Consider the following 25,567-nt stretch of genomic DNA (forward strand, 5'->3'; position numbering starts at 1 on the left):
TTATTGTCTTGGCTCTCAAAACTATCAATCGAGTGAAATACCGGTTTGTTTATAAAACTATTACTTTGACTGAAATAGCACTTTTAGGAGCAAAGGAGTGTGGCATGCAGTGGCATGGTGATGGCTGAAAATTCAGCAGAAATGTTTACATCATAGAATCCCTACAGTGCAGGAGGAGGCCATTTGGCCCATTGAGCCTGCACCAACAACAATCCCACCCAGTCCCTATCCCCATAACCCTATGTATATACCCTGCTAATCCCCTGACACTAAGGGTCAATTTAGCATGGCCAATCAACCTAACCAGAACATCTTTGGATTATGGGAGCTAACCGGAGCACCTGAAAGAAACCCATGCTGACATGGGGAGAATGTGCAAACTCCACACACAGTCACCCAAGGCCAGAATTGAACCTGGATCCCTGAGGTAGTGGTGCTAACCACTGTGCCACCCTGATGATGCATTTCATGATTGATGCATTTCTTGGCAAAACAAGGGGATGGATGAAGTGTCTGTATATCTCTGCCATGATGCGGAGATGCTACCAAATAAACCTGTTGGACTTTAACCTGGTGTTGTTAGACTTCTTACTGTATCTCTGCCATGGCCAGTTAAAGTGATCACAAGGAAGTACTTTGGAGCAGTCAGGGTGTGCCGCTAGAGAATGTATTTGGTTTCCTCCTTGCTGGAATGTTACCTACTCTCGCCTAGTTAAATTGTAGTAGCATAGCTGTGATCTGACGAGTGCAGATTTCCAGAAAGGCATTCCATATGATTCTATTTTGTGTAAGAATGAATTGGAATACTTGTATCTGCTTTGTTTTCTTTCATTCTCTCTTTCACAAATTGCTTTCTCATTTACCTACCAATTCTTTTGGGTTTCATTTATACTGGAATTGTGTCTTAATTTATTGAGATAATAGGATTGAAATAGAATGAAATTTGGATATTTTTCAGAAAATAACGATTTCGTTCTCATATTGGGGTCTGAAGTGCTCAAGTTTCCTGTCGTGCTAAAATGGAACAGCGCTGACCTATTTTAAGAGAATCTTTATAAGCATGTCGGGTTCCTCTTTTGCTCACAGAGGAAATTTTGAACAAAAATACTTTGTCTCCTATATGTAATCATGTGTTTTTGACAGCAATGTTCAGAAAGTGAATTAAGTGGACTAAGAACAGTGCTTAAAATTTGTGACGCTCAATTTTTGCCTTGGGAAGCTGTTAAGGGTTGGAAGTCATTTGTAGTCTTTTGACAATTTGCATTAACTTCAAGTCTTAATTTTAAAGTATTTTGTTGTTTGATGAGAACATAGATATTACATAGGAACCGGGCATGACCATTTGGCCCATCGAGCATATTCCACCATTCAATTTTTTTTATTCATTCCTGGGACATGGGCGTCACTGGCTGGCCAGCATTTATTGCCCATGCCTAGTTGTCCTTGAGAAGGTGGTGATGAGCTGCCTCCTTGAATCACTGCAGTCCATTGTTCTGTGGGTTGACCCACAATGCCGTTAAGGAGGGAATTCCAGGATTTTGATCCAGCGACTGCGAAGGAATGGCGATACATTTCCAAATCAGAATGGTGAGTGGCTTGGAGAGGAACTTGCAGGTGGTGGTGTTTCCATTTATTTGCTGCCCTTGTCCTTCCAGATGGAAGTGGTCATGGGTTTGGAAGGTGCTGTCTAAGGATCTTTGGTGAATTGCTGCAATGCATCTTGTAGATAGTATACGCTGCTGTTACTGAGCGTCGGTGGTGGAGGAATTGAATGTTTGTAGATGTGGTGCCAATCAAGCGGGCTGCTTTGTCCTGGATGGTGTCAAGCTTCTTGAGTGTTGTTGGAGCTGCACCCATCCAGGCAAGTGGGGAGTATTCCTTCGCACTCCTGATTTGTGCCTTGTAGATGGTGGATAGACTCTAGGGAGTCAGGAGATGAGTTACTCGCCGCAGTATTCCTGCTCTTTTAGCCATTTTGTCTATGTGGTGAGTCCAGTTGACTCTGGTCAATGGTAACCCCAAGGATGTTGACAGAGGGAGATTCAGTGATGGTTACACCATTGAATGTTAAGGGACGGTGGTTAGTGTCTCTTATTGGTAATGGTCATCACCTGGCATTTGTGTGGCGCGAATGTTATTTGCCACTTGTCAGCCCAAGCCTGGATATTGTCCAGATCTTGTTGTGTTTGAACATGGACTGCTTCAGTATCTGAGGAGTCACGAATGGTGCTGAACATTGTGCAATCATAAGCAAACATCCCTACTTCTGACCTTATGATAGAGGGAAGGTCATTGATGAAGCAGCTGAAAATTGTTGGGCCTAGGATACTACCCTGAGGGACTCCTGCAGAGATGTCATGGAGCTGAGATGACTGACCCTCCACAACTACAACCATCTTCCTATGTACCAGGCATGACTCCAACCAACGGAGAGTTTGCCCCCTGATGCCCATTGATTCCAGTTTCGCTAGGGCTTCTTGATGCCATATTCAGTCGAATGTGACCTGGCTGATCTTGAGCTTGAACTCCACTTTCCTGCCTGCTCCCCATATCCCTTGATTTCCTCAGAGTCCAAAATTCTGTCTACTTCAGCCATGAATATACCCAATAATGCGCATCTGCAACTCTCTGGCGTTGAGAATTCCAAAGATTGAGTTAAGAAATTTCTCCTCATCTCAATCCTGAAACCGCGTCCCTTTGTTCTAGATTCACCAAGCGGGAAAAAACCCTGTCAAACCTCTTCATAGCTTTGAATGTTTCAATGAGATCTCATTCTTCTAAACGCCAAAGAATATAGACCCTGTACTCGGCCTCTCATCATAGGACAATCCTCTCATCCCAGGGACCAATCGAATGAATCTTTGCCGTAATGTTTCCAATTATAGAGATCCAAACTGCACATATATTTCCATATGTAGTCTTGCCAAAGACCTGTGCAATTGTCGCAGGAATTATTTATTCTTGTATTCCAGTCCCCTTAAAATACAGGCCAACATGCCTTTTGCTCTCCTAATTGCTTGATGTACCTGCATGCTAATTTGGTTTCTTGTACACCCAAGTTTCCCTAACTCTTCTCATGAAGGGTCATCCAGACTCAAAGCATTAGCTTTGTTCTCTCTCCACAGGTGCTATCAGACCTGCTGAGATTTTCCAGCATTTTCTGTTTTTATCCTCCTAAACTTTCATGTTTAAAAGTGTTGCACCTTTTAAAAAAAAAAAATTGCACTTTTCTATTCTTATGACCAAAATAAATAATCTCACTTTTCTCCACGTTATGCTCCAGTGCTTACAAGTGTTCAATATGCAAACCAATTTGATCTGCAGTGCTGCAAAGTACTCCCAGGAAATGTCAGTGGCTATTGTGTTTAAATGCAAATTCAATCGCCTGATACTATTTCAACTTAATTTGTGAAGTTTGATCGCTCCAATTCATCTGTGCAGTTTCAGCTGGTTACCTGTCTTTCAATCAGAGCCCAACAATTGGATTCACTAAATTTGAATCGTTTTTGATTTAAGCTTCTGCTTAAGATAATACAAAGCATTGTATTTTTTGATTTCAAAGCAACAAACAACCTTTGTACCATTATGCAAACAAGACTCTGAACTAATATAATACATCAGCAACACAATTTTTGTTTGGTGTACTCATTGTTGTGTTTTCATTAAGTCCATAGAAGGGTGGGTCCAGCGCTCTAAATTTCAACATATTTGCATTTGCTGTTTTGTCTTTGTACTTTGTGTTCTTCAAAGCTCAAAGTGCAGATTGGAGGCACTGAGAGCAGGCATTGGGCAGAATTTCTCTTCCCCCGTGTCAAAACCTGAATTTCTGCTGAAGCGATCCTTTGGGCGAGTCAGGATTTAATACTATTGCAAATTAGAGAATGTGACATTTGGTCATGTATTGAATTATTTGTATGGTACTCGGGTAACTGTACTTGAGTACCTCCAGTTCTTCACTTTGAATGCATAAATTCCTGTTTGTCTCAGGCAGTCATTACCAAACTTTCTTTGATTGAAGAATCACTGTTTAAATTATTCTGCGATCTGACACCTTTCTCCGCTCCCTTAATGTTTGTAATATGAAAGTGCTACATGTGAGAAATATATTAATGATGCTTTTCAGAAAAACTTTATTTTTCTAATGGTATAAATGAGATGTATGTACCTGATTCTCACTGCGGAATTTGCTAATCCATGGCAGAAGCCTGGAGTAGGAGAGCAGGGACCTGAAGAGTACTTCGAACAAGAAGAGAAGGCAGAACTTGGGGGAAGGAATGAGGGTACTATGGGGGAGCAGATAACACCTCTGCCTGCTGGTTATTCTATTACTTGTGAATATGGACAGTTGCTGGCCCTACATTGTGGACCCTGTGGAAAGTCTGCAGTGTTGGCTTGAGAGCCATTCTTGTAAGGAGCTGTTCCAAGATGAATAGTAGCTACTACTACTGTCTAAGCTTAAGTTCACTCTAAATGATTAGAAACCAAAGGAGCAAAGATTATCAAGGAACTCAAGAATGTCTGTTGTGAGAGTTTTTTTATTTAAACAAACATTCTGGATTCTCTACTCATGAAACAATGAATGGAAGATTTTGCAAAAAATGTCCATTCTTGCTTTAGTTCTGACAACCAGCTTAAAATGGAATGACTTGACACACATACTTGTTTCCCTCAAAACAAGTGATGTCCTTTTCCTTTGCAGCTGATACTATATGACAGTTATGATAAAAAAGATACCATTCCAGTATCTGTGATGTTGTACTGAAGCAGCTTCTGAGGTTGTACTGCTGTGGCCATGATATCTAATTGCAATATTCTACCTTTGGCAGGATTCTTGAAATCGCGAGATCGGGCACATCATAAGTTCTATATTCAGCTGACTAAAACACAGATGTTTATCCGCTTCATTGAAGAATGTTCTTTTGTGAGTGACAAGGATACTGGCCTAGCATTTTTTGATGACTGTATAGATAAGGTAAGAATTTCCAGCTTTTCAAATCCCATACCCAAGTATTTTCAGTTGGCACCAATACTTCAATATGTTGCATTATTGCATATTTGTACTTAATTAGTACCAACTGAAGAATCCAATTTGATGTACAAATTTGCTTGGCAGATTTTTCATCAAGTGACTATATAGGATCACAATGCCATATGTTAGAAAGTAGAAATTTTGTAGCAGTCAGACTGAGTTTGTAACCCATTCTGAATTCATTAATTTTAGTAAGCTTTTAACATGCATTTTAATACCAATCACCTATGTCTGGTGCAGAATGTAATTGAAGTCAAAGTTTCCAGAATTATAGCTTGCAACAGTAATGTGCTAAAATGTTCCTGTCGAATGTGGTATTTTTTCCAGTTCCTTTAAATCTCCATGTTTTCCTCAGCTTTTTCATTCTGATAAAGGCACAGACAAAGGAACCAAGGTTGGTATCATGTGTTTTTTTTTATTTAACCTTTTCCTATAAGCAACAGCAATTCACTTTCCGTGGTTCAAGATAACTCAATTTTCAATTTAGTATAAGTAGTGCAAGAATTATTAACTGATTTTGAGCACTAGATCAAGGTGATCAATTTAAACAAGTGCAAAGGGCTTGTGGGCCATAATATGATCAAAGGTAAAGCATTCAGGTCAGGAAGAAGTGAAAAGAAAGTCAGCTTAAAGGCAGGGATGGGGCTCTTTTTGACCACTTTATAATCCTGTAGATTATATATTTCATTGAGATAGTTGGTGATCATGTAACACAGGCTAAGCAGAGTTTTGGCATATTAGCAACAAAAACATGCTTTGGACTGCGGCTTTAAAAAATAAAATATATTCCAATGCTTGGTTGAAGAGATGAATTTTCAGTCAGATTTTAAAGGAGGGCAGGGAAGTCATGAGGAGAAGAGCATAGAGAGGTCAGTCGAAATGTGGCTGAAGACATGGCTACTAATGTTGGTATCTGACACACAGCAGCAGAGTAAGAAGTTTAACAACACCAGGTTAAAGTCCAACAGGTTTATTTGGAAAAGTGTGGCTTTTGCTACCAAATAAACCTGTTGGACTTTAACCTGGTGTTGTTAAACTTCTTACTGTGTTTACCCCAGTCCAACGTCAGCATCTCCACATCATGACACAGCAGCAGAGCAGGCCATCTGGTCCCTCAAGCCTGCTCTTACCATTTATTAAGATCATAACTGATTTGATAGTAACCTCAAATCTGCGTTTCGCCGACTGTGATAACCTATTACCCCTTTGCTTATCTCACCTTTTGAAGAAAAAAGTTCCAAAGATGTGCAAGTTAGGTGGATTGCCCATAGTAAATGTGAGTGGATGAGGCGGGGAGAGGGTGGGGGTCATCCCTGGGTAAGATGGGCTTTTGGAGAGTTGGTGCAGAATTGATAAGCTGAATAGCCACCTTCTGCACTGTAGGGATTCTGTGGTTTCTATGGACTTATCATCTTTTGAAAAACGAAATTTTGCCTCATCTGTTTCAAATGGGTGACCTCTTATTTTTAAACAGTGACCCCTAGTTCTAGATTCCCTTGACGAGGGAACATCTTCCACCCTGTCAAGACCCCACAGGATCATTAATGTTTCAATCAAGCAAGCTCTTACTCTAAACGAGTGGATACAAGCCTAGCCTGTCCAAACTTTCCTCATCAGACAACCCATTCATTCCAGCAGTTGATCTGGTAAACCTTCTCTGAACTGCTTCAAACATATTTACATCCTTCCTTAAATAAGGTGAACACTGTACGCAGTACTGCAGATGTTTAAGTTAATTTATTAGTGTCATAAGTAGGCTTACATTAACACTGCAATGAAGTTACTGTGAAAAACCCGAGTCGCCACACCCCGGCGCCTGTTTGGGTACACTGAGGGAGAATTTAGCATGGCCAATGGACCTAACCGCATCTCTTGGACTGTGGGAGGAAACCTGAACCCAGAGGAAACCCACGCAAACACAGGGCGGACATGCAGACCCCGCACAGACATGACCGAAGCCAGGAATTGAACCTGGGTCTCCGGCACTATGAGGCAGCAGTGCTAACCGCTGTGACGCAGCAGTGCTAGCCACTGTACCGCCCAAATGTAGTCTCGCCCAGTGTCCTATATAACTTCCGTGCTTTCAGTTCTCCTCCTAATAAATTATAACGTTCTTTTAACTTTCCTAATTACTTGCCGTGCCTGCACACTAACCCTTTGTGATTCATGCACTATGGCTCCCAGATTCTTTGGCATCTCGAAACTTGACAATTTCTCACCCTTTAGATAATGTGCTTTTTTTATTCTTCCTACCAAAATGAACAATTTCACATTTTCCTAGACTGTATTCCATCTACCAGATCTTTGCCATTCAATTAACCTATCCGTATCCCTTATATCCTTTGCATAACTTAATTTCCTACCTATTTTTGTGTCATCAACCATATCTTCGGTCCCTTCACCCACGTCATTTATATAAATTGTAAAAGGTTGAGGCCCCAGCACTGATCTCTGTGGCACACCACTTATCACAGCTTGCCAACCAGAAAATATCCCACATGTACCTACTATTTACTGTTAACGAACCAATCTTCTCTCTCTGCCAATATTCTACCCCCTACATCCTGAGCTTCTACTTTTTGCAATAACCTTTGATATGACATCTTATCAAATAATAAGTTGGTGGGAGCAGAATAAGTAATGAGAAGAAATGGCGAAAAGTAGGTCTCCTGTGTTAGTGTGGGCCAAAGACTGGGAAACGTAAGGTAGTAGTAAATGGCAAAAGTACAGACAATCACAGGAAGTAAAGGAGTCAGAACTTGCAATCGTAGCTTCTTGCATTTGCTGTTGGAGGATGATGGTAGAGCAGCTGCCTGAAAAAGAGTTTTAAGACTCAAAATAAAGGCTTTTAACTTCTTTGACAACCCCAGGATACCCCAAAGACTACAAACAGTAAAAGCTTGGGATGAATGAAAAAGCGGATGAGAGAAACTCCCCAGTGAAAGAAAAAATGGAGCTTGTATTTACATAGCATCTTTCATAAATTCAAAGCACTTAATAGGTACTGAAGTACAACTGAAACATAGAAAATAGGAGCAGGAGTAGGCCATTTGGCACTTGAAGTCTGCTCTGCCATTTAAGGTGGTCATGACTGATCATCTATGTCAATGCTATACCCAACACTCTCCCCATACCACTTTGACTTTGCAAGACCCCACAAACTGCACTAAAGTAAATGACCTGATCATCTATTTTTTGCAAGATGTTGGTGGGCATAAATAGTGGCCAGGGCACAGGGGACAATCCTCTGCTCTTAAATATTGCTATGGAGATTTTATGCCCACCCAGGAAGGCAGACATGGCCTCTGTTTAAAATCTCATCTGAGAGATAATACCTTTGATCGTATCCCACCCACTGCACTGAAGTTTCAGTCTAGATGTTTGTGCTTATGCCTTTGGAGTTTGACCTGCACTAATGATTAAGGAAAGTAAAGAATGAGTGTGTTCAACATACCGATGATTGGATCACTCGTGACACACACCACACGCACCCCTGACAGAAAATGGGGGCACTATCAGTTGAGAGTGCAGATGACACATGAGTGTTGAAGGTAGAGGAAGTAATTATGCGGGTTGACTGTGGTAGAGCTTTCATTGCCGGTTGAGAGCCCACTGCGAGGAATAGTGAGTTTATGATAGTTTTATCCAATAGACTGGTGCTGTGCAAAACAAGGGTTGGAAGATGGAAATGGTTTCTTTGCAAGCTAAGAAGCCGGTTGGGACATGGCATTGCATGTGATCAAGGGTTCTAATAGACAGAATGAAGATTAACCAAAGATGTAGATGTGGGGTCTATATGAAGGGGAGATTGAGGAAAGAGTGATAAGGTGCTAACTTTCTGCATTTATGCACACCAAGGTTGATGCTGACTACGCTGAAGATACAAGGCTAATTGAACTGGATGAGTCACAGAAAAGTGAACACACTGTGTTTATAATGCCTTTGGAACCTCCACCGTCAGATGGAAAAGATCCGCCAGGAAAATTTAGGTATTGTACCACGGTCCTGGTCAAAATCAATTTTTTGCATGGGAAAAGGGTAAGAAACAATTAAAAATGTTACTGTGGCTGCTTTTGGCTCAATAAGAATGGAGTTGAGCTAGTACAGCCCCACTCCACTACAAGACAGCAGAGGCGTTGGAGCACAATGTTGTGATCAACTGTTCAATGCTGAGACAGTTCAAGACTGATGCAGAGGGACAGTTTATTTTCATCAGTCCGAGGGTGTAATTTGTGACTTTGCTGAGAGGCATTCTGGTACTTTGGCAGAGATGGAGCCAGATTGAAGTGTTTTAGAGCTGAAGTTCCAAGAAATTTGGGCGCAAATCTAGGAGGTGGCATCAAATTCAAGATTTTCGGAAAGAAAAAGGGGTAGGAGATGGGTCAGTAATTCGAGAGACAGAGGGGTCAAGGGTTGTTTTTGTTAGAAGGGGTGGTAATGACAAATTTCAAGGAGAAAGCAACAATGAAAAGAGAACTGTTAACGTCTGCTGACATTGGGAGCAGAAGGAGAAGTTTGGTTTCACACAAGGTAAGCTCAGAGAGGGCATAAGAGAGATGCGACTCGGGAGCCATGCAAGCTCAGGATTAGCACAGGAAGAAGTCTCACAACACCAGGTTAAAGTCCAACAGATTTATTTGGCAGCACAAGCTTTCGGAGTCTCGCTCCTTCATCAGGTGAGTGAGGAGTTGTGTTCACAAACAGGGCATGTTTGTGAACACAACTCCTCACTCACCTGAAGGAGCAGCCTGAGACTCCGAAAGCTTGTGCTGCCAAATAAACCTGTTGGACTTTAACTTGGTGTTGTGAGACTTCTTACTGCGCTTACCCCAGTCCAACGCTGGCATCTCCACATCATAGCTCAGGATTAGGACAGAGGAAGTCTGAGGAATTCTGGCTTGGTGGGCCAGTGAAAGGGAGGTAATTGACAGAGGCATCTGAACAGATGGTTTTGATCTTCATGGCAAAGAAATCCATGAGCTCCTTTCAATTATTATAGATTCATGATAGCACAAGAGGGACGTAACACAAGAAATAGGCCAAAGATATAAGCGACTCTGTCATAGGGTGATCCAGACTTGAAACATTAGCTCCATTCTCTCTCCATAGATGCTGTCAGACCTGCTGAGATTTTCCAGCAGTTTCTGCTTTTGTACAAGAAATAGGCCATTCATCTGCTCTTCCATTCAATGAGATCATGGCTGATCTACTTGAACACCATTTTCCTGCATTACCCCCATATTCATGAATGTTTTTAATGTTTAGAGATCCATCAATCTCTATCTTGAACGAACTCGACAACAGACTCCAGAGCCTTCTGGGGCAGAGAATGCAAAAGATTCACTACCCTCTGAATAAAGAGATTCCTCCTCCATCTCGGTCCTAAAGGTGGCTTGCCCCTTATTCTGATTCTGTTCCCCGGTTCCAAAATCTCCAGAGAAGGGAAACATCTTTCCCACATCTTTGCTGTTGAGCCCTGTACGGATTTTCTATGTTTGAACGAGATCGCCTCTCATTCTTCTCAACTCCAGAGAATCAAGGCCTAGTCTGTTTAGTCATTCCTCATAGCACAATCCATCCATCCTTGGAATTGATTAAGTGAACCTTGGTTGCACTCCCCCTATGTGTATATCTTTCCTTGGGTAAGGAGACCAAAACTGCAAAAAAAAACTTTGGGTGCGAGTTCACAAAGATGCTTCTTAATTGCAATAAGACATCTTTACTCGTATAAGTCACTTTATAATAAAGGCCAACGTACAGTTTTTCTGTCTGTTAGCTTTCAGTAACTCATGAACAAGGATATCCAAGTCCCCTTCAAGTTCAACATTCCCCAGCTTCCCCATTTTGGAAATACTCTGTATTTCTGTTTTTCCTACCAAAGTGGGTAACCTCTCATTTCTCCACATTGTGTTCTATCTGCCAAATATTTGTCTTTTCACTTAGCTTCTCCAAATCCCCTTGAAGCATCTTTGCATCCTCCTCACAAGTTTCACTTCCAGCACTTCGGTACAGATTCAATAAGCTGAAGGGCCTTTTCTACACTGTTAGACTCTGGCTATAACTAGTTTTGTGTCACCTGCAAACTTGGAAATCTTGCATTTAATCTCCACACCCATTTCATTGATGTAGATTATGAATAGCTGGGACCCAAGGACTGATCCTTGCTGTCCCCCTCTTGTCACAGCCTGCCAACTGAAAATTACTCATTTATTCCTACTGTTTTCTGCCCATTAATCAACTCTCAATCCATGCCAGTATACTGCCCCCAATCCCATGTGCTCTAATTTTGTTGACTCACCTCTTGTGTAGGATCTTATTCACAAGCTTACTGAAAATCTAAATATATCGCATCCACTGGTTCCTCCCTATCTATTCTGCTAGTCACATCCTCACTCATTTTGTTAAATGTAATTTTCCTTTTATAAACCCTGGATTTGCCCAATCCTACAAATCCACTTTGACTCTGCCCTATCCTACTATTATTTCTTAAGTGTTCTTTTTTCAGATTCTTTATTATAGATTTGAACATTTTCCCTACTAATATCAGGCTAACAGGTCTGTAGTTTCCCATTTTCTTTCTCTCTGCTTTCTTTCTTTTATAGTGGGGTTGCATTTGCCACCTTCCAATCTGTAGGAACCATTCCAGAGTCTAAAGGATTTGGAAAGATGACCACCAATGCATATATTATCTCTGCCGCCTTTTTCAATTCTCTGGGATGTCGATAATCAGGTCCAGGGAATTCATCAACTTTCAGCTCCATTAATTTCTCTAATATTCTTTTTCACTAATCTCATATCTTGCAGTTCTTCTTTTACAGTAGTCTCTTGATTCACCATTATTTCTGAGGCTTTTAGTGTTTCCCTCCATGAAGATGGACATAAAATAGTTTAGTTTTTCCACCATTGCTTTTTATTCCATTATAAATTCTCCTGACTCTGCTTGTAATGGACACACATTTATTTTTGCCAATCTTATCCTTTTTACATACATATAGAAGCTTTTGCAGTCCATTTTTATGTTTCTTGCTAGTTTACTTGCATTCTGTTTTCCCTTTCTTGATCTTTCTCTTGGTCATCCTTTGCAGAATTCTTAAGTACTCCCAATTCTCAGATTACCTTTTTTTTGTGGCAACTTCAGATGCCTTTTCATCTGATCTCATGCTTGATTTATTTTGTGAGGCACAATTGGAGCACTTTCCTTGCTATGTTTTTGTGCATTAATGGAATGTATTTTTGTTGTGAACTGTGTATTTATTCCTTAAATGTTAGCCCTTGCCTGCCTACTATCATACCTTTTAATGTAGTTTCCAAATCTTCCATAGACAGTTTGTCCCTCATACCTTCAGTTTCCTTTGTTTAGATTTGTGACCCTAGTCTTTGAAGTACATCATTTTCAAACTTCATGTAAAATTCTGTCATACTACGGTCACTATTTGCCAATTAGCTCTTTTTCATTGGAGGATACTGGATTTAAAAAGGCCATTCCCTATTTGGTTCCTCAATGTATTGCTTTAAAAAACCACCTTGCGTACATTCCAATAATTAATCCTGCACAACTGTACTATTCATTGGGTTTGCCCAGTCTCCAGATTGTAATCCCCCATAATTACTGCATTACCCTTGTTACACACACATTTAATTTTTTGATTTTTGTATTATGATTTTCATGACTGGCCACCAAACAATGTTTTCTGCCCCCTTACTGTTCTGGTTTCACCCAAACTGATTCTATGTCTCGACCTTCAGAACAAGGCCACCTCTCACTTCAGTACTAATGCCCTCTTTATTTAACAAAGTGATCCCACCACCTTTTCCCAGCTTCCAGTCCTTCCTGAATGCCACCTGCCCTTGGGATATTCCGGTCCCAGCTTTGGTTTCCTTGTAATCAGTATCAGGCCATATCCATACATTTCTGCTGATGTATTATCTGTTTTATTGTGAATGCTGTGGGCATTCAAAAACAGAGCCCTTAATTCCTTTCTAAAACTGGTCTTGTAGACTCTGACCCAAAGCTGGCACACTCTTAAGTTTTCAATTACTCTCCCTTCCTGCCATGCTCTGATTATCATTACCGTTGTTGCTACCTTGTCATTTCCTTTCAATTTATTCAATCTTCCCCTACATGATCTCTTCCTCCACTTTCTAAACCAGTTGGTTTAAAGCCCCATCTGCTTCCCTAGTTATATGATTTGCTGAAGCTCTATCCCCAGCACAATTCAAGTGTAGACTGAGCCAACGGAATAGCTCTCTCTTCCCCAATACTGGTACCAGTGCCCCATGAATTGAACCCTGTTTCTCCCACACCAATCTTTGAGCCATGGATTCATCTCTCTAATGCGTTCATTTTTCTAATCTTAGTTACTCTGTGCCAACTTGCATGTAGAGATTATTACTTGGGAGATTCTGCTTTTTAAATTAATGCCTAGCTCCTCATGCTCTCTCTGCAGACCATCTTTCCTAGACTTACCTATGTCGTTGATACCTACCTGGACCACAGCACCCCCCCACCACCACCACCAATTGAATGGCTTCGTTTCCTATAGTCAATCCACTCATTCACCTTTTAGTCCTTCTCCTTATCCACACAGGTAGCAAGGGCTAAGGCTCCTCCATCACTACAGGCTTGTTCCGTTTATCTGCCTAACCCTACTAGAGTAGGAAGTAATACCATCCAACACTTATGCACCTTCCTTCTTTCAGCTTATATCTGTTGGTACCCATACTCCTGCCAATTTTGTTTAAACCCTCCCTAACCATACGAGTGAACCTCATTGAGGGCACATTGATACCAATCCTGTTGAGGTGCAACCTGTCCCTTCTGAATAGGTGCCTCCTGTCCTAGAACTGATCCTAACAATCTGAGGCCCTCCCTACTGCGCCATGCATTAAGCCATTGACCCTCTTTATTTCTCTATTTCTGTTCTCACTGGTGTGTAACGCTGGATGTTGTACAGAGATTGCTAACTTTGAAGTCGGACTTTAACTTCCTGTTGTGAGAATTTCCCAGTTGTTTGATTGTAGTGTACCTCAATTCGTCATAATTGACCAGGCCACACTAGGAGGTCAGGATCTTTATTCGATAACAACAAGGGAACCACCAGTTTCCCACCAAGTGGTTTGAAGGTTCTCTGAACAAAAGATTACAGTGGCATTTATATCTTCAGGCTCAGTTACAAGTGATTTACATGTACCAATCAAAATACTAACATTTAAATTTACCTATGATCTATTGCAATCAATATTCCCACTTCTGACACTGGACATAGATGATTTCAGTTAACCAGTTGCAGTGGCAATACATTTACCTAATTACACTATTGGAGTATGAATAAGCCATGTCTTCATAATAGATTATTCGATTGTAAAAATGAAGCACATATTCAAAGTCCTTGATGGTCTGTAACTTGTTATCTCGAGCAATAGCTTGAGACTCCTTGAAATTACCAAAGTTACCATCTTTGTTTATTATTTTACTTTATGCACAGTTGCAGCTGCTTCACAGAAATTCTTGCAGCATGTATTCGATTTTTAACCCTTTCAATCCTCCATGTTGGCCCTTGGTTTTACCTAAATGGGCCAAATTAGCTGTTAACAGTTCATCTCCCCTAACCTTTTCTTCTGAATAGCAGGCATGACAAACAGACTTCAGTTTTATGCTCAGTGCACTAGTTGGTCAGTGAATCTGCTGCTTAGTAACTAATTGCAACCTCGAACCCACATTGTGATCAATGATATTGCATTCTTATTTACTATATAAGCCGAGGCTAGTTCTTAATTGGCATAAGGGGTGCGTGATCAGATTGTGATTGATCTACTTAGTTTCTCGAGGATGATGGCTATCTATTGATATCATTTCCTATAGCCTCATATTTGCATGTTTTAGGGCTGTTTGCTATCCAGCTGCTTACAGACTTTGTTCCCTTTAAGTGACTGGACAAATAATTTCAGAGTTTTAAAATTGACCTTTATTACAAGTTATAGCTAGGGCTCCAGTATGCTAACTAGTGGCGCAGTCCAGAGAACTCGATACAGCATCACACAGCAGATATACTTCCAGATTCAATTACAAGGAATAGCATAAAACAATCGGAAGTACATTTGCATAGGAATTAACTATAATCACTCTCAACTATTGATTAGGTTTACATCATGCATATAACGTAGGGGTTTGGTTGTCCAACTTGTGCTCGTCCACCTAATTGTAATATCGCCAAGCACGTATTAGTTAACTTCCAGACACAATTGTGATAGCTAAATTTCTAACCGTGGTACATCAATTCTTCTGTTCCATTGTCTCTTGATAGAACAGACACTGACAAGCTGCAGCTACACATTCAGTGGAGTTCTTGTGTGTATACCATGTGACTGAGGCCCTCTTTGTAATGGAATTTTATGGCACTCTACTCTTATCTGGGTCTGCTTTAATTGAGACTTGTGGTTTTCTCATAGCTTTCCCTGCATGACTGAATATATCAACTTGCAGTTTATGTAATTTTTGAACTTGTGTGATTATTAACCTTTTCAGTGAGTATGATTATTAGTATGGCTACTAGCCCCCTTCAGGCAGAACTAAGTAAACTAAATCAAATAAATGCAGGGGTCCCATAGTCTCTTGACTGGTCCTCTCCAGTATCAATAACTTGGGATAATCCCCCTCATGCAAGTTTATTTCTCTTGCTAAGATAAAATAATCATAGAATCCCTACCGTGCAGAAAATGGCCATTGGGCCCATCGAGTCTGAACCAACAACAGTCCTACCCAGGCTGTATCCCTGTAACCAGAGATATTTACCGTGCTAACCTGCCTGACTCTAAGGGGCAATTGAGCATGGCCTAACCGAACCCAACATCTTTGGACTTGTTCAGGAACATGGTTCTTTTCATCTTGTATTTACAAATTGCAACTCGTGATCTGTGTTTGGTTTGATATGTCTGCGCGGTTCTTCATAGTCGGCTGACCTGGGCATCGCAAGTGGGTCCAACAGCCTTTCCCATTGATGATGTTAACAGTATTAATGAGGCCCTGCAATGATTTTCAAATGGTGTCTGCCCCATTCACATTGAAATCTGGTCAGTGGATGGGCAAACATTGTGGAGAGTCAGTGTTTTAATATCTCCCTTGCTCCTTTTTTCAGGATGGGGAAGTATGCTATCGTGCCCCCATGATTGCTATCTTGAAGCCATTGTCTCAATCTCATTTAATTGGTAGTAAATCAGACTTTGGTCAGTGACTTTGTTTAGGACAGGTTACTTGAAGTTTATTAGTCCTCTCTGGTTACTTAGAATGAATTGCTTTACCTTTAAATTACACACAGTCTATACAAAATACATACAAAAAATCACCGGATGGTTACAAAGTGTGAAATAAAGTGACTCCGCTTGATCATGAATTAAACAGTCAAACTGCACCACTTTTGTGCACAAGGCTGAATGTTTTGATATTTGTTTTTCTTCGAATTTGGAGAATAGAACAAAGTTTTAATTGCAGGGGAGGTGGATTTCAACCTTGACATCTCTCATCACTTTAAGGCCATATGTACTTTCTCCCTTGTCAATTTTAAGTATGATGGTAAGTCATGTGATGAGCCTGTGCCCCAGAATTTGGAAACAAATTATATTGAGTTGCCATACTTGGATTGTGTGTTAACTGGACCAAAATTAATCAACTTTCATCAGTTCCCCTGCCTTCAGGCTAAGATTATATGGGCATTTGCTGCCCATTATAATAATGTAACTGCTGTGTATCAAATATATCACATTGTGTTTTCTCCTCTAAGTGTGGGTACTAGGTTCTTGTGTATATGACCCCATTTCAGTATGATAGCTTATGTTTCCTGGCTGCACCAGCATCATTGTAACTTACGAGCCATTTACTAATCCTGCTATCATTTATAAAGATGAAATTTGATCATTTGCAGAAATTAATTTCATTCATGCTATGGGGATGAAATGTCATTTTCACTCGAGTCATGTATAAAAAAAGATTCCAGTTATCACAGGGTGAGATCTTACTCCTTTGCCCCTTGTCTCATTATTATCATTATTATTGCTTTTCTCCGGCCCTTGAGTGGGGTGCTATGCGTAACAAGAAAATCCACTTTTTTAGATTTTGGTTTCCTCTTCCCTAATTAGTATTAAATTCCCTTACATTTTCCTCTCTCTCTGACACTCCCCACCTGCAGATCACCTCACTCAATATCATTCAAAATAACATCATGCATGGACTTAGAATATTCTACAGTTCTCCTGGATACTCCTCACCAGGTCTATTTGCCAGCAGGTTCTTAACTGTTCCAATCCAAATTATTTACCCTTTTGTTCTTGTAAAAGGAAAGTATAGACAAAGTTAATAAATGGATGGTTTTCTTGTGGTGATGCTTGTCACCTTGTCTATGTTTTATTTTTGAGAACAAAATTTGACATCCTAGCCACCCGAGGTTGTTCCAAATTCAAATGATAGTGCTGTTGGCTTTCAGATTTCCATTAACGCCTATTTCATCTCTATATATCAGAGAAACCATCTAAACTGTTTAAAAAAAATTATTTTCTTAGAATCCCTTTAAATGCCAGTTTTTTTCAACATTGTTGTTCTCTTATCTGTTAAATTCCACTTTTAATCTTTTCCAGCCTTATTCAACTATCATCCATTCTGTTCTTTGCTCTGTGTTCACTCCACAGTAGCCTGTTGACAAACAGGGTCCTATTGAACCCCTCTAACAGCTCTTCTCTTACCCTATTCACTACTACTACTCCCATCTGCACGTAACATACAAAGTCCTTTCCCTCACTGTTTATATGTCTGGCTGGATTATTTCTCTCGTCCATAACTATGGTAATCCGCTTATTTGTGGAGAGCAGTAAGTTATCCCATTGAACTCTGCTGGTGTCAGATACTGCATTCAGCCTTCTCATGTTCATAATTTGTACTAGGATGTGTTGTGTGTGTGTGTATAGAATCCACCCTCCCTAGCATAGGTTCACTCATTTTGACTGCCCACGCCAGTGCTATTGCTAGATGTTGTTCAAGACGGGTAAATGCAACCTTGCGCTCCTCTATCCAATCTGTCTCCTCACTACATCCGCGTCCTCCTGTCACTACATTTAAAATCAGACTGGCTATTGCTGCAGTATTGAGAGTCTACAGATGAATTCTCAAAATCTTGTTACACTTGCAAATGCCTGAAAAGCAAAACACAAGAAAGCATTCTGCTTGGGGCAAAATGGATTCATTCATCTGAATATTTCTGACAATTCAAAAGTTAAAATTTTGTAATTCCCAATTCCTGCAAAATACAACATATATATATTATATATATATAAATATATACAAATCAATACAGCTTCAGCTGTTAGCAGACAAGAGTTAATTCTCTGCTAGTTTGAAGAGGTGGAGTAAATGGTGTCATGACACCACATCCTTACTTTGTTTTAATCGAACAAGAACATGGTCAAGGACTCATTTTTATTTAATCTCTCCTCTTGAACTTTTTTCTCAGTATCCAATCTCAAAATTTTCCTTTTCGTTATGCCAGTTGTGTTGGGAATAACTCTGAACCTGACAAGAAGTTTTGACCCAAGATCAATCCAACGCAGTATTGATCTTTGGGTGGCACAGTGGTTAGCACACTGCTGCCTCACAGTGTCAGGAACCCAGGTTCGATTTCAGCCTTTTAGTGACTGTCTGTGTGGAGTTTGCACGTTTTCCCCGTGTCTGCGTGGGTTTCCTCCGGATGCTCCGGTTTCCTCCCACAGTCCAAAGATGTGCAGGTTAGGTGGATTGGCTATGCTAAATTGCCCCTTAGTGTCCAAGGATGTATAAGTTAGGGGAATTAGCAGGGTGAATGCATGAGATTACAGGAATGGGCTTGGATTTCATGTTCTTTCGGAGAGTCGGTGAACACTCGATGGGCCAAATGGCCTCCTGCACTGTTAGGATTCTATGATTCATTTTAAATATTCCAAAGCTTAACCATATCAAATTCAAACTTTCTTCTTCTCACATGTGAATTTGTATCTGGATTAAAATTTCCACATATCAAAATGTCCTGGAATTGTGATTCTGACCAGTAAACATGACTCCAGGTTCATGAAATTTAAAAAAAATTATTTGCAGTTCCCTTTTAGCTGTTTGACTTAAATCACTTAAACTATCTCAAAGTCACAATATCAGACAGAAAATATTAAAGCTTGAAACGTGCAACAGGCAAATGTCATCTATAAACAAGCATAGAAACATAGCAAGCGCTTTAACAACAGTAAGCAAAATGAATTATGTAAGCATTCTTGTGGTTCTGTTTTTAAACTGCCAAACTGCCAGTAATGAAAAGCTCAAAATAAGATTAATTCCTGAGAAAGATAAACCTTAACAATGTAGCCCAAAACAAGGATAAAACAAATATACAAACATCCACATAAAACAAATCAACCACACTGATTCTCACAGCTCGTAAATTTCAAACAATTGATTCTCAGCATCTCTTGAAGTTTCTTAGAGACAGAGCACAATCCCTTAATTAAAATTAAAAAACACTATCCTCCATTCTCCTTCACTCTAATAACTTTTTTGTTCCATTTAAGCCCATTTTATAGGCATCATTTTTTAAAATTCAAAATATCAATGCATTCTCACCCAAACAAATTGCCATCTGGAAAATTGAAGCAAAATACTGCGGATGCTGGAATCTGAAACAAAAACAGAAAATGCTAGAAAATCTCAGCAGGTCTGACAGTATCTGTGGAGAGAGAATAGAGCCGTCAAGAAGGGTAATCCAGACTCGATGTTGGTTCTATTCTGTCTCCGCAGATGCTGTTCGACTTGCTGAGATTTTCCAGAGTTTTCTGTTTTTGCACTAGCTGCAAAATCTTTGTTTTCTATCTGGGGTGATGTGACAATACATTCTCAAATTTATTCCAAATTCCAAACTATACTTAAAATTTCCACATTTAGTTGGTCATTGGGTCCCCATAAATCCACAATGAAACCTTAAGATGGACACACAAGTTTCTGGGCAATGTTTTTTAAAAAAATGAAACTGTCTGTTGTAAGGGTTAACCTTTCTACAGAATCTAAGGGGCGAGTGGTGGGTGGAAAAACTTGGCATGCAACTGTCACTTTACATAACTGTTTTAAAAATTCTCTAACCACACAAAACAAACTCAATTTTTAACTTATTCCTTTAAATTTTTTTGTTACATTCCTCATGTCTATCCTTTTTCTTCTTTAAGCCAATTTTCAGTTTCCGATGTTCATTATTTAACCAAGGTCGAAAGAAATCTTAAGTTTTTTTTTCACTCCAATGTTTTGAAAAGTACAACTTGGATGACTGTCAAACTGCAAGCTTTCTCTGACCTTGACAACTTAGTAAGAAGTTTAACAACACCAGGTTAAAGTCCAACAGGTTTATAAACCTGTTGGACTTTAACCTGGTGTTGTTAAACTTCTTACTGTGTTTACCCCAGTCCAACGCCGGCATCTCCACATCTTGACAACTTATACAGCTTAATTCCAACTTCCAACCCAATCTTTTTAATTTTAAGCAGTCCAAATTTTTCTTGTACAGAATCTTATTTGTTATGTTTTAACTTTGACTCAACCACAATCATGTCCTTTTTTCTTTACACCTTTAATTGTTCCTAGGTCAGCTGTGGTGACATGCACCGTCGCTAAGAGGAACTGCTGTCTCCACATACTTCTAAATGAGTTTGTTTGCTTTAATTACAAGCTTGAGATAAATGCAGTACCTTCAAAGTTTTCATCATTTGTTTGAGTGTTCCAGCACTTGCTGCACAGTGGACTGTCTGTTGGAATCCATCCCTGTTTTTGCATTTTGCCGATCAGAGAAAATTTTAATTTTCTGTGCCTCCCCATTCTACGGTAAACTCAAGCTTAGCTTTCTCAGTGCTTACTGCCATTGCAAAATCCGATTTCTGACACTGATCTCACGATTGTACCCTCTGAGATTATGGTTTCTCACCTTGGTCCCTGTGACAGCCCCCTCTCTCTCGGTCTCCTGACCTCTGAGTATGAATCCACCATTTAGGCAGCCGCTGATCTGGTCTAACGGTGTCTGGTCGGAGAGTATCGTTAAACAAGAGGTAATGCTCACCAAGCTGTAGCATTGCCTTCACAGCCAGCCTGAGCGGATCCCATCCTTGTCGGCATTTTTGTTGCGGGAGTTTCACAGCTATCAACTATATTATACCTCACTCCCTGCAACTGACCAGGTGAGACTCCTTGAGTTCAAGATCTTTATTTGAGCCAAAGCAAGGGAACCAACTTCCCACCATGTGGTTTGCAGTTCCCCAAACACAGGATTACATTGGCATTTATACCTTCTGGCTCAGTTACAAGTGATTTACAGCGACCAGTCAAGAAAACTAACATTTACATTTATTATTATCTACAACCCAATAGTCAATATTCCAGCTAATGCACTCGACATGCACGATTTCAATTCACCAGTTACAGCATCGATTCCTTTGCTTTATTACAATATCCAAGTTTTGGTGAGGCATGTCTGCATAATATAGTTTCTGATTGTTAATGAAGCACGTATTCGACCCCTGATGGTCTGTAACTGTCACCTGGAGCAGTGGCTTGAGACTCCCTTGTGGTTACCAAAGTTACCGTCTGTCAATTATTCTGTTATGTGCAGTCACCGTTGCTTCACAGAAATTCTAGCAGCATATATCTGATTTTTAACTGTTTCACTTCATATCCAGCTCCTGAAAATCTGTCCAAAGGATGTCAAATCATGTTCTCTGTTGCTGGTACCAAAGTTCCCATAGGTTATGGCCCCCTCCCAACCCTGCAAAATATGCTTCATCTTTTCCATATTATCCATACCCTGGCACCAGGTAGGCAGCACACAACGTGGGACTTGAGATGACTTTTGCACAATGGTTTTCTGTCCCCTTGACTATGAAACCGCCTATAATTAGTGCATTTGCACACCTATTTTTGTGCCCTTCTGTGTAGTCCCTTGCCCATTGGAGCCATGGTTTGGAATGTACTCGAGTTTAAGATATTGCCACCCATGCCAGCTTCCAAAGCTGAACACCCGTTCACATGGGACAGACCCTGAAATTCTTGCCTTGGCTACCTCTTCCTATCTTTCTGGATGGCTACCTATCCTCTGTTCTAAACTCAATGCCTTTCGGGTCACCATCTCCTGGAACGCAATGTTCAAGAAAACATTTGCTTCCTGATGCTCTGTGGGAACTGCACTTGTCCTTCAAGCTCGGAAATCCTGAGCTCAAAACTCAAATGACAGGAAACACTTTGTGCATGTGGTTGTCCAAGATACATAAGGTGTCCTATAGTTCTCACATGGTGCAGGAGTGCCCAAAACAGAATCGCATATTGTTGGAGGAAAGGATGGAGGAGAAAGGAGTTTAAGAAAATTATTTGCAGCTGAGAAAATAAACTTGGGGTTAACTTTACATTTTGGCAGACAAGAAAAATACCTGATGATGCTTTCTGATTCATCTTGTGGGAATGGCTAAACCAATTCTCAACCAAATCCAGTCAAGTCAGCATCCCTTTGATTTAAGGAAGTGGAGATTATGACTGTACTAGGGGAAAGACCACAGTGGGATAGAGTTTTGGTTTATTTGGGGCGATGACATCAAAGGTAGATTGAAGGGTATGATTGAATACATCAATAGTTGCAGAAATCAGTGCAGAAAAGTAACTCTGCTTCTAGTAGTCACTGTTGATGAAGTACAAGGAACAGTAAGTAAGAAACAATAACACATTCAACAATCTGAGTTGACAAATTAGGAAAGGAGTGTGTGATAAAGACATGGACAAAATAAGAGATGGGAGAATAATAGCTACACAAAAAGTAATTGAGTGTAATAGTGTGAGCCTGAGCGGGAGCCCCAGACCCTTTGATGAACTGTGTATCCTTGGTTACATGTGCTCCCTTAGAGAGCATTGTTCATGTGGCTGCAGTGAAATTGACCACTTTGAATCAACCCAAGGTGTTTTTGTTCTAAAGTAGTAATGGGGAAAAGTGGCCCCTCGTTGATTCAATATCATACTTCGCATTCAGGTGCTTGTGATTCGAGCCAAGATCAGTATGCAACTTCATATAGTTGTATAGGGGGAAAAAATGGTTCAAAATATTTCCATTGCTCATGCACACAGCATTTCATATAAAATTCTTCAATGTATTGAAGCATGATGTTTTGGTAAATATGGGGCAAATTGCACACAGTTGGGACTACTTTTCTGTTCTATTTCTCTTCTGTCACTTTAAGCATGTCTGTGTCTGCCTGTGTGGAGTTGCATGTTCTCCTTGTGTCTGCATGGGTTTCCTTTGGGTGCTCCAGTTTCCTCCCACACTCCAAAGATGTGCAGGTTAGATGGATTGGCCAAACTAAATTGCCCCTTACTGTCGGGGTAGTAGGGTAAATGAATGGGTTTACGGGGATAGGGCCTGGGTGGGATTGTTGTCAGTGCAGGTTCAATGGGCCTTCTGCACTGTAGGGATTCTATGATTAGAATCTTAGAAACCCTACAGCACAGAAAGAGGCCATTCGGCCCATCGAGTCTGCACCGACCACAATCCCACCCAGGCCCCTCTCCCATATCCCTAGATATTTACCCACTAATCCCTCTAACCTACGCATCCCAGGACACTAAGGGCAATTTTTTAGCATGGCCAATCAACCTAACCTGCACATCTTTGGACTGTGGGAGGAAACCAGAGCACCCGGAGGAAACCCATGCAGACACGAGGAGAACGTGCAAACGCCACACAGACAGTGACCAAAGCCGGGAATCGAACCCAGGTCCCTGGAGCTGTGAAGCAGCAGTGCTAACCACTGTGCTACCGTGCCGCCCACTAAATAGTACAGTACACAAGAGATTTGTTATAACAATCACAGAAACAGGTCTTTCACAAGTTGACGTTGCATCCTCCAGCATTTTGTACTTTACTAGTCTAATTCTATACTAAGTTCACTTTTTAATTTAAGGACTCAGGTGTGTGTCATTTGACAGTCCAATGTGACTACAGCATACAGTAGTTTACTCAAATTCTACCTTGATCTCAACATTTCATGCACATCGAATATTATCAACAGGGAGCCAAGCAGGTGCACTTACCCCATTCAACCTCAGCTAATCACTCTGTTACCATGGTTATGTGATCCATATAAAGTCTTCAATCACTTCATTATTATCAACGTAGTGACCACACCAATATTGTCCCAGACCCTGAAAACATGGTTGAGACCTTCACGCTTTCCTTCAATTACTCAGCCTTGTTTTGGGCCTGCTTCATAAAGCATCCCTGCTCAACAAAGCTGAAGCTGTTTCACCTCAATACCCTCATTTTAAATGAGGTTGTACCTCTCAAAGCAACAATTAATTTCATATCTTGGCTGTTAAGTTATTTTGTAATCTTGTTTTGTTGAAAAGTTTTAGTGAATTTGTATTTAAATTTTTATTTCAGCTATAAAACTTTTCCAGTGCTTAAACCAGAGCTGTTTGACAGACCACAAGAACTAAAGATGCCAGTCAAACTTTTAATTGGAGCTACTATCCCCAGCAGTCCGGCCCTCATGGCAAAAAGAACAAAACAGGTGAGGGAAGTTTTGGGTAGGTTTAAACAGTAGAGCTTGGTCATAAAGGTAACTATTAACATCTATCCATTTCGTCAGTTTTTGACAGTTTTTTGTTTACATGTCTGATTTATAGGTATAAAAAATAGCTGAATATTTTGTACGAATGGGGCTTTCTAACACAATTTATACAGTACAAAAGCCAAGCATTTTATGTCAGACTTTGGGTAACTCTGAAGGTGCTCACTCTATTGAGTTACTAAAAAGGAAAGACCATTAAAGAACTGGAAATGACAGTGATAAATGTTTGGAAGAAACAAATCTACTGTCACTCATTGTTTTGCTATATAATGGAGAATTGATCAATACTTTGCTTCACAGGAGATCAAAACCGCCCAGAAAATTGCAAAGAAATACTTTTCAAACCCTGCACTTTGGTCCAAGTGCTTGTTCAGCCATTGTTATAGCCTTTGGTTCATTTGCTTACCAGCATATGTTGGAGTCTCCCACACCAAGGTCCGAGCACTGCAGCATGCGTACAATGTTCTCATCAAAATGAGAAATATGAAGGTGGATCCGCTGGATGAGGCAAGTGCACATTTCACCACAATAATACTTGCAGTTAAGTTGAAGGAAGTAGCAATGTAATTTTACTTGTACTACAGATGTGTTCGTTATTGAGTATCCACCCTTGGGAATGTGTTGATTGCCTATTCAATATAAGGAATTTAATGTATTACAATTTCTGAAGAACATTATCACCGACTCAAATGTTCTAAGATTTTTCCGCAACACTTTGAAACATGCTTAAAGAGCTAAATGCCTATTTCTGTTGTGATATATTAAGAAATGTTTCAGTGACAGTGTTCTAAGAAACTGAATGTCCTTGCTATTTATCAGTGCTATTTCTGCTCATCATCTTAATTCTGTTCTGTCTGCAAGCGAAATTCACTTCTTTCCATTTAC

General features: G+C 40.3%; 1 protein-coding gene across 7 annotated transcripts in view; it reads left to right on the forward strand.

Moving 5' to 3' along the window:
* dennd4c (DENN/MADD domain containing 4C) overlaps nucleotides 1–25,567 on the forward strand; it is a 209,926-nt gene that overhangs the window by 106,546 nt on the left and 77,813 nt on the right. For all 7 annotated transcript variants that reach the window (XM_078214260.1, XM_078214262.1, XM_078214259.1 and 4 more), the window contains 5 exons: nucleotides 4,827–4,972; nucleotides 5,385–5,423; nucleotides 8,888–9,018; nucleotides 24,493–24,622; nucleotides 24,983–25,189. In XM_078214260.1, the coding sequence (XP_078070386.1) occupies nucleotides 4,827–4,972; nucleotides 5,385–5,423; nucleotides 8,888–9,018; nucleotides 24,493–24,622; nucleotides 24,983–25,189 (653 nt within the window). The remainder of the gene's footprint in view (nucleotides 1–4,826; nucleotides 4,973–5,384; nucleotides 5,424–8,887; nucleotides 9,019–24,492; nucleotides 24,623–24,982; nucleotides 25,190–25,567) is intronic.

This window comes from Mustelus asterias, chromosome 6 (assembly GCF_964213995.1).
Source record: "Mustelus asterias chromosome 6, sMusAst1.hap1.1, whole genome shotgun sequence".
NCBI lineage: Eukaryota > Metazoa > Chordata > Chondrichthyes > Carcharhiniformes > Triakidae > Mustelus > Mustelus asterias.